Source organism: Lupinus angustifolius, unplaced genomic scaffold (genome assembly GCF_001865875.1).
Source record: "Lupinus angustifolius cultivar Tanjil unplaced genomic scaffold, LupAngTanjil_v1.0 Scaffold_415, whole genome shotgun sequence".
NCBI classification, from domain to species: Eukaryota; Viridiplantae; Streptophyta; class Magnoliopsida; order Fabales; family Fabaceae; genus Lupinus; species Lupinus angustifolius.
The window spans coordinates 74,407-85,429 of NW_017727825.1; the positions used below are offsets into that span (position 1 = coordinate 74,407).

An 11,023-nucleotide genomic window follows, 5' to 3' on the forward strand; every position below is an offset into this window, starting at 1 on the left:
TATATATATATATATATATATAAATCAGTGATGATTTGTGTAATTTCATTAAAGCTCGGTGGACTCTAGAATATAGTATCTTAAGACTTATTTATAAAATTAAAAGATCACATTTATGGACATTTAGTGGTATGCTTTTAAATAATATCACAAGTGCAAAGAGTATTACACAAGTTTTGTTCTTTTTAAACATTTCTATAATCTTTTTTATTTCCATGTCACACGAAATATAATTTCTCAACCATTCCGGTTACAAAAAATATCATCAAAGTGTAAGAATATATCATTTTACTAAATATTATTAATACCAAAGATTTCATCAACTACTATTTTCAATTAAATATTATATACTTTCAATATACCATTCATTTGCTTCATTGATAATTTAGTGTGAATAGTAAATAACGTAGTAATAATGTAAAAATTTTGAACTTTTGATATATATATTTTTTCTACAAATTTAATAGGTTTGCAAACAAAGATTTGATTTAGTGTGCATATCTTTTTCTATACAGAATTTTTTACATTCTTGAAAGTTGCATTTGGAAATATGAAAGGTCAGAAGATTTGAAACATAAAAATGCTCAAAAACCTAAAATAATGTAGAAGATTGAAGAGTAAAATGCTCAAAAATCTAAAAGATGTGAGGGGTAGGTAATTTTGCACTCCCACCTTTTTAGATTATGAAACTTTTTATGAAAAGAATTTCAAATATCATGTCCATTTATACCCAAACTAAGTTGTACTAGTTACACTTAATCTTAACCATTCATTTTCTTAATAAATTCAATGGACTAAATAGAGTAAATGACATTCCTATCACCTAATTTATATTTCACTCAACCATGATTGACATTAAAATTGAACTCTCATGCCAATCATACACAAGTGAAAATCCTCTTATGGAGAAATAAGTATTGTGAAAAAATAAAATAAAAACAAAATACAATCATACTTATATATTTTAATAGAAACCAAAAAAAAACATTAGTTCATTCTCTAATGCTGAATATCATCTTGTTATATCATACACAGCCATCAAATAGTACCACCAACAAAGAGTAACATCATTGTTGGTTTTGTAATGTAAAAATTATATATACCTTGGGGTTTTCACTTTAGCAAGTGAAGCAGAAAAAGAAAAAGTCCTCTCAGAAAAAGAAGTACATAGAAAATAAAAAAAAGTAAAAGACAATATGATATAACATTTGTATCTTTGAGATGTGCCATGTAATATGATGATACTTTTACTGTTGAATATTTGTCGTTCTAAGAAAAGAACAAAGTCCAAATTGAAGAGGTTGTAGCATAGGTTGAAGATAACTTTGAACCAACATGGGTTGTTGTTCCTAGACGTGTTCTCCTTGAGTTCCATTATTATTATTATTGCTATTGGATTGGATTGGTTCAGTTTTAGCGGTGCCCATCTCTATAGATTCTTCTTGTGTTGGCGTTGTTGGCTTCTTTGGACCACCTTTGTTGTTACGGTATATGAAATACAGTATTAATTGCACTGTCCCTAGTGCCGAACCCACACCATTCGGTACCTGCAAAAACAAAAAAAAAACCCATTCATGTGTCTCAATCATGGTTATGTGGCACATAATAATGCGTGTATGGGTACGTGTTTCACTTGGTATGGGTACCCGGTTTAGTCGGGTAAATGGTTTCACAATGAACCTGTCCGTGATAAATGAGATAAATATGTAACTATTATTGCTAAAGTAAACAACTAGGACAATCAATTAGACATTCCTATGTTCTTACTAATAATGAGTGGCCCAATTCACGAGTTTCCCATTTAGTAAGATTTGAATCGGGTAAATGTATGTAAATTTTAAAGTGATGATTGATGAGCTTACAGCAACAAATGGGTCCCGGCCAAGGAGACCAAAGATAAACCAGGAGGTACCACATATGAAGACAAATAGTGACAGGAAGAAGGGCATAAACTCCACACTCTTGCTTTTGATCACGAGTCTCTGCACACAAAAAAAGAACACACCACAATGAACCATAGTTACTATTACCAACACATGCACAAGCCATTCTTACAAAGTATCTTTTACTAAAATAGTTAGTTTTCACAAGTTACAACATAAATGTCAATTTTAATTTTATAGTATGAACTAACATGTACATGTTAATAATTCAAAATCCTTACAAATTTACAAGAATCAAGCATTCATCAATATCCCAAAACTTTGTAGTTAGAGTCCTTGTATTATTAAAATTAGCAAGAATATTACTAGAATGAGTACCTTTATAGGAAGTTCTCATATAAGCCTCCATAAAAGGGAAAGGGGTCGATAATGATTAGCATAAAATTTTGATAAGTTGATATTTAAAATAGCTATCTATGTACTGTTATAGTAAAAATTAGTATATAATTACTTATATTTAAGAATTAATGATGATAAATGATATATTAACAGTATAAAAACTCTTACAAAAATAAATACATTTTTCTATATTTTAAGTAGTTAAAGTAAACACTTAAATATTTCACACTATCAACTTTAATCATAAGTCACATTATATATTATACGTATATAAAAATCAAAGATGTTTGGAGTAAAATCATTATTATTATTGACATGAATGTAATATTAAAAAAAGAAAAAAGCTTACCATAATAGAGAGGGGTGAGCCATACATGATGATAGAAAATATGGCAGCAACAAAGCCACAGAAAAACTTTCTAGAATTGCCATGAAGTGCAAAAAGGGAGATGAAAACAACGGCAGAGAACACCGCAACCACAAAGGAGAAAAGGCCAAGAGTTTTAACCTTCTCTTTCTTTGGTGCATATAAGAGAAAGATAAGAACATATATGATTTCAATCCCCGCTCCTGTGCCATTTATAACTGTTACTAGTATGTTGTCTCGAGACACAAATGGTAAACCATACCTGTACATTGTAAAAATCACAACTTTATTTACTTGTATGATCTTAATCTATTGTTTGTAATTGAATTGAACAAAAGATGAAATCATGTAGCAAGAAGAATTATTTGATATTGAAATCATATACCCTTAATCTTAATGCCACTTTGCAAAAAATTAAGGTTTCGACAAGTTCACCCATGATTTCTTAATCGAAGTTAAGATAAAATATTTTGTCCATAAGAAATTCACATGAAGATGGTGCAAGATATTAGGAAATGTATTGAAGATAGAGAAAACAATGAACAAGAGAAAAGTTTACCAAGCAGAAAGGAGACAATTGAGCAGTGTCATATTGTATGGAATGCCTGAGAATTTCTCTGTGGATTTGTTAGTAATAATCCTCTTGAATGTGACTCTGCAAAATGCCAAAATTCTCAATTTTTTCACTTAAACTTGGAACTTTAAAATACACACACAAACAAAGATTAATGCTTTTGCAAATATAAGAAATGGGTTGAATTGCTTAGTTTTGTAGATATATGAAAATAGAACGCTTATTATTACAAGAAAGTGTATGTTGAAAGAAGTTGTATAAATAATATTAACAATATAATAAAAAAAGAATGAACAAGGTAAATTAATTAGCGAGTTGAGTTCCAAATAAGAAAAGGTGGATACTACTTTAGAGTTTGATGACTCCCAAGTATTTCTTTTTCGTCTTGACCTTTAAAAACTAACTCTCAAATAGAATATAAAGCAAAATACTAAAACAATTTTTCAAAATGGGAGAGAATATGAAATTTATGAGATTACATTGGAGCCAAGAAGAGGAACAGTCCAGAAGCATCACCTGCACCAAGAAAAGTAGAGGAAGAAGAATGACAAACAAAGAAAGTACAGAAGTAGAAACTAAGAATCATATACCAGAAATGCAATTAATTAGAAACTATCAAAGAAGATAATTGAAACCCATATGTATAATAAGGATAGTAAACAAACCCAATATTCCAAATATGAAATGAGCAATATCCATAGTCTTGAAGCTTTGATGTTAGAGAAAAATATTCTTCAAAGTTGAAAAACCAAAGTATAATGAAAGAATGATAGTTTCTTTAAGATGAAATGTGCAATGGTTATTACTGGTTTATATAGAGACAAGTGAAAGAACTGCAAAGTAACTACTTTTGTAATGTGCAATAGTTATTCAATTGTTTGTTGGGAACCGTTTTCTTTAAACAATTTTATTTTATTTTATTTCCCTTACACGGGTTGTCATGTCATTATATTCCAAGACTGAGTTTTAACATAACGGTAAAGTTGTTGCTTGAATAGAACGATAGTAAGATGACATACAGGACTAAGCTGTGTTCAGTATGTCGACCTTTAAATTTTGTCTTTTCCGGTGAATACATGAAAACAGTGTGCGCTTGAATTATGATCAGCCTCAGGTTCAGAGAGGAAGATACGTTAAAGAAAGTGATTAAGAAACATTGCAAACTGTGCCAAATCAACTCAAGTTAGATAGGCACTCCATAATTTTTATGTCTCTATGTCTTGAACTAATCAAACTTCACAAAATATTTTTAAATGAATAGAATTTTTCATTGGTTTAGGACACCAAATTAGATATGAATGAGGACATATGATCCTCATCCGATAGATAGATTCTTACATAAGTTTCTCTTTTGCCTTAAATAATCAGATATTATTATATAAATAAAAAAAACTTTTAATAACAAAATTAATATTTTTAATTTTGTATACTATTTATTAAAATCTACTTGGTCCAGAATAAAAATGAAATATCATTGAAAATATATGATTTCTGTTCTTGTAATCCTAACACATTTAATAATTTTTTAGTGTAATTTTTATGCATTATTATTTGTGTAAGAATTTATACATCATCACTAAATCAAGTTTATTATGATGATTAAACATTAAATCTATATTCATATCCATACTATTATTAAAGCCAAAACAAGTAATAACCACCATGCATGAAATAATTTTTAAATTCCATTTTTATCATTTTTAACATCTCCTTAATAAATGGCAACTTCCACATTTTGCTTTCATTTTTTCATTAATACATTATTACTTGTCCACGCATTCTTTTTTATCTTCTCTCTTTCTCAACTAAAAAAAAAAACAATAGCACATGAAAAAAATATCTAACAACTCAATAATGATTATTAGATGCCTGAGAAATTTATAAAAGTTTTGTGTAAATCATATCAATTATTACATCTTGTATTCTTAAATTTACATTTTCTATTGAATTTATATGTTTCATTTTTTATACTTATACATTTATATCAAAAAAATAAGAATGTAGGTCAACTGGCGCGGAGTACCAGTCACACGCTAGTAGTAAATAATGGAGTAAAATAATTTTTTCTCATTTTTTAAAGGAAAATGATGCATAAATTTGGATCACCAAGTAGCTATATTAAACCAATCACAGTGTTTATTTAATTTATAGCACGGGTTAATTGATATATTTTTTGTTATATTTTATTGTCATAATATGATAGTACACATAGTCTAAGTAGTCTAGATTTACCGGTTCAAAAACAGTAATTTAGATTTAGTTATATAATACTTTGTATTATGGAGTCCGAAAATAGTCCTGATATAAAATTTATGAATTTGAGTCAAACAATCATATATAATTTAAAAACTAATTAGTGGTCACATAGTTATTTAAAAAATCATCATTTATATTTTTATTTTAATCATTCAAAAATTATATTAAATAGTGTCTCATTTCTCAATAATTTTAATAATTGTTTTTATTTTTCACGTGTTCTTATATTAATGATTCCATTTGTCTCAAATTATTATGAGTGTACCATTTATATATATAATTTATCTACTATTTATTTTTTATTGTTAATATTTTAAGAGTCGGTAACAATTAAATATAAGTGATAGATAACTTAATGATAATAATATAATAAAAAAACTTTGTAAAAACATTTTTTCCGACTTACTATATCACGTGTAACTTGTTTGGAATATGAAGACAGTAAATGCATTGAATGTGTGTGTTTTTCTTCATTCAAAGTTTCTATGGTATTCAACTTTTTTTGGATGAGATACTCATGCTAAATTAGGATATTCATATATTATTTATTATTGGAAAGTAGATATTTCCTTGTGGTGAATAAAAGTAAAAGAAAAAAATATTTAATATCATTATAGATATTCAAATTAGGTATATATAATGTAACATATAATGTTTCATTAGAATAGTAACTATAGTACAAAAGACAAGATTGTGAATGAATGAATTAAGAAAATATTAGAAGTGATCTTATCCTAGAAGAACAATAGAATTGTGCTCAAGTGATTGGGACATTGTTTAGGAGTCTATTATAAGCCTAGATAGTGATAAAGAGAGTAAATCAAATACATATTACTCCAACTATTAAAGGAAGATGAATGCCAAAAATTATATGTTGATATGTACTGTCGTACTTGTCAACCCGCTTTCCTATCGTTTGTAATATATAGTTTGTATTTTATAAATTCAAATATAAGTTTTTGCGCTAAATTTACGGTTGAATTTATTCAATTGGTCTAATATTCAATTTTTTAAATACACTTTTAAAATAAGAAGATAATAAGGATAAAATAAGAAAATAATGTTATTTGATTTTTTAGTAGAAATAAAAAGATATTGATGACAAAATAGGAAAACACAAATTACACCATGATGGGTGATTATTTTGTGTTTTCCCTTTATTAATAGTATAGATATAGATATTTTGTCAATTAAATAATTTTTGATAGAGAATTATGTCGTTTTTTTATCATAGAATAAGACTTTATTATATATTTAAGTAAATTAAAATTCCGATAATAAAAATAAACATAACTAATATAACGTAATGGTAAATTTATATTTTTATAGTAAAAGATAAATTTTTTAGTATAATAAAATATATTCACTCGATTATTAGGTAATAAACTAATATCTTTTGAGTGCATGATTGTTTCTCCCAACAAGAATCATTTATGATAATGAATATTTAATTTTTTGATTTATCTAAGGTTCAGTATGATTATACAGCATTAGACCAATATTTTTTTAACATAATATGAATTGCTTTCTTATAAACTTGTAGATTTAATTATTTATCAAAACGAAAAAAAAAACACAGAAGCTATTTAATTATTTGCTCTCTGCCGACAACAAATTCAAAGAGTAAAATCCGACATCAACATAAAGTAGAAAATAAAAAAAAAATATATATAACCAATATTCCAACATTATAGTGGTATGGCCCAAGAACCGCGTAGAGGACCATGGTTCCGGGTTTGTGTGCCTAAAATTTGCAACAAAAAAATGATTATCTAACACTTAATAGGTATTGTTTTAATTTGTACTTAGCTATCATAATTGTGGCTACAATAATACCACTTAAGTTTTCAGGAGAATGAAGGGAAATAAAATGTTTCAAAATTATTTCGTAAATGTATTTCATGACTCTCAAGTTTTTCATTTCCTTTCATTACTTTTCAAAATCTAACTTGCAAACAAGCTTAAAGTCTTTGTAATGATCAAGGATATGAGAGTTGGACCGGATCGGCCGGTTCGACCAGTCTGACCGTCGCCCGGCAAGATAAATGACTCTGTCTCACTCAGAAAACCGAACACTCTTCCTAGCCGCGTTAGATCGTTGCAAATTTGGTTAAACCAGGCTAAACCAGGATAACCCAGAATAATCCGAGTGGTCCGATGGAAGGCCAACTAAGTAAAAAAAGAGGCAAAATTTAAGAAAATTAGGTAGAAGAGGAACCGAGGAAGAAAACCAGAAATATAAGAATGGAAATCCTTGCCGCTGCTCTTACCATAAGAAGATGGTGGATTCTTCGTCCCAAGCACGACGACTTCATCTTCATCGTCCCACTTATACCCTGTGAGAGATGTCAAACAGTCAAAGTGCTTTCTCATGCACTGTTTCTTTTTTAATAATTTATGACTGAATATGTGTCTGCACCTTCTAAAGACAAAGCCTTGTTTAGATTTTAGAACATTCTAGCTAAAGCAGTGCATTATAATTGTATATTGTATATATTTTATAATATTAGTAAACCAGTTTGTTTTATATTTTGATCTTGTTAATGTGGACAAAAGAATATAATGAGTATTATATTTATAATATCTAATAATAGAGAGAAAAAAATATATTCATGTAAAAATTATATATGCTTTCAGTATATTATTCACCATTCAAATTAATCATAGTGGATGATGCAGTGAATATATATAAATATTTATACGACAATGTACAAATTTATACTCATCTAATAAAGACAATGATGTTTAGATAAATTATAATATTTAATCTCTATAAAAGATGATTGTACTTTAGTAAAATTTAAACTTGTTTGATATACTTTTATTTGATCTTGATAATATATTATACAAAACATGATAGTGATAAGTATGTTATTTATTTATTTTATCTATCATTAATTAGAAATATATATATATACATATATATATATTAATTATATAATATATATTAATTATATATATAACATGATGTCGTCCGGTCTGAACAGACGACTTAACCGGTTAAACCGATTAGAATCTATACGAGATCTCATCCGGTTTAATATTCGGCTCGGTTATTATAACATTAGTAATGATACATAATCATAATTGTGATGGCATTGATTTTCCATAATTTTTCACAATTAAGACAAATGTAACTTAACTTCAAATTAAAACATTGTTTGTAAGGAATTAAGATATGAAAATAAATATAATAAAATACAATTTGTACAAGAAAACTATGTCCAGCTTTTCAGGTCCAAGGCACAGGGAGTGCACATTTAGAAAACTCAAATTAAATTCATGTTAAAAATGGTTCCATTATGCAACATAAATATTTGAGAGGAGGGTGAAATTGTCTCACATTCCTTTGGAGCTCCCCCTAATTCGGGGTAGAGATCTTTTATCTCAAAAGTGTATCTCTACATATATTATTGTTTGTAATTGATTAGAAAATACTTCAAATAAGATTAAGAATCTGAAGCTTAGACCCACAACCACCTAATTTGTTCACCATGAACTATTATTATTTCTATTTCTTCATATATTACAAACCTAAAAAAACACAATGGCTTTAAAGCTGAAAGATGCTAGAGGGGTATGGTGTGTGAATTGGAAAATAGTAAAGTATTTAACATGTATAGATTGCAAGTATTATATTAAATTGCGAACTACATTATCTCATGCATTACCTCATGCGCATATAAATATTGTTATTGTGGTGTTCTTCATAACAACATCACCTTTTAATTGTTGTGGGATATTGAATTACAATGATATGGACACATTATGATGCAACACTATCATATTAGACCGTATTGGGTTACATCAAATTTAAAAAAATATTCACAAAAACATTCACATTTCCATGATTGTAATTTGCATTGCAATATAATGATAGTAACTATGACCAAAATTCTAATTGCATGTACTCTAATAGTTGAGTACCTGTTCAATTGGATGGCTATTTTATTGATCGCATTATGCCTAAAGGAGGGGGCTAATGAATAAGAGTCTACCAACAAGTTGTCTATATAGAGCAGGGTCAGGATAAGAATTATAAGTGTTTTTCTAAGGAGACAGAAGGTATGCTTGTAGGGTTCATTTTTTTGTTGTTCTAAGGAGACTAAAAGCTAATACAGTTGCCTACTAAAACTGATGCAGATTCTCATTACATGATTCTATCCTAGGTTGATGCAGTTTTCGATTCAAGGATGCTAAGGCTGAACATATAGGCATGAGCACAATTTTGCTCCCTATGGACAAGAGTTGCATCACAAATACTTGGAGCAGAACTCTTAGATCTTTTTAGCACATGTTATAATTATATTAACACATGTGAATTAAGAGTTAGTTAGAAGTTGTTAGGTCTATTCTAGCCGTTACTTCTTATGCAAGGTACTCACATCTTTGTATAAAGCTTATGACTAATCATCACAAATCAATCAATGAAAATACATTGCGCAATATTCTCTTAAACATCTTATCATACTTTCACATTACTCAATTAAGCTCAATGAACAGAGTGGTCTCTTAAATTCTTCCTTCAATCATTACTACTGAATCTGGAAGGCAATTTCTGTTGCAAAGTGGAAGTACTCCTCCGATGCACATATCAAGTACTTCACTAAATCTGCTGATTTGTTCTAATGTTGATGTTGAAAGTGTTGGGAGATATTTTATTTATGGGCAAAATTGTTTTTCAATGGGCTAAATGAAAGAAGTATATAAGGGAAAAGGATCCCCTGTCCCAAAAAGACCATGTCCTCATGTCCTTATGCAATAGTATTTCTTCAAATAATATAAAATATTAGTTCATGTTTTTTATAACTTTTTTCTCAATTAAATAACACATTTTGATTGGTTTGAGACACCATTAGAGACACCACAGAAAATCTCCATCCATATATAAGTGGGCATGAAATTAGATAGTGACCAAAAATCTTAAGACATTATGTTTATGAGTTCACCCACTTATATGTTTTTAACTCGTCCACTTTTTACACGATGCATGACTTATTTATTTACACTTGGAATACCCAACATCTCGCCTAGTATTAATTACTCATCTTCGAGTATTGGATACACTATAGCTCAACTCTCTATCTACTTGTGTTACTGTTGGTTTGTCTTGTCATTAATAAAATACATTGTCTTGACCTCTTGCCAGAAAGACTTTTGTCGCGCCCCGATTTTCGGCTGCACGACCTCATTAGAGTTGCCACTACATTTTTTTTCAGTCAAAAAATGTAGAAAAATCTTTTGACCCAATCACATTGGGCCTTGGACTTTGATATCCAGGTTCGGGAGTCGATTACACACCAGGGAAGATATTAGCATCCTAGTTGCCCGTTTGAACGGTACCCTATTATATTGCATGGATTATTAATTGTATTATTGTTATTTTATTTAATTATGTGATTAATTAATTAATTATTATGAAGAAAAAAATTTTGTTTTTATTATTGTGCCGGACAAGAATGACATCGGTCCTACGTATCCCTATTAAGGGAATCAAGGCTTACGTAGTTCTTTAGGTATAAAAAGTTTATTTGGTTGGGTTAA

General features: G+C 28.6%; 1 protein-coding gene across 1 annotated transcript; it reads right to left on the reverse strand.

The window, feature by feature from the left end:
- Positions 1-1,275: 1,275 nt before the first annotated feature.
- On the reverse strand, positions 1,276-4,093 carry LOC109341233 (bidirectional sugar transporter SWEET1-like). Its single transcript, XM_019579086.1, has 7 exons — positions 3,959-4,093; positions 3,889-3,928; positions 3,703-3,739; positions 3,209-3,304; positions 2,632-2,911; positions 1,863-1,982; positions 1,276-1,547 (listed from the first exon to the last, which is right to left on the reverse strand). Exons 2-7 carry the CDS (start codon positions 3,920-3,922, stop codon positions 1,350-1,352), a joined length of 765 nt encoding a protein of 254 aa, XP_019434631.1. The 5' UTR covers positions 3,923-3,928; positions 3,959-4,093; the 3' UTR covers positions 1,276-1,349.
- Positions 4,094-11,023: the final 6,930 nt, after the last annotated feature.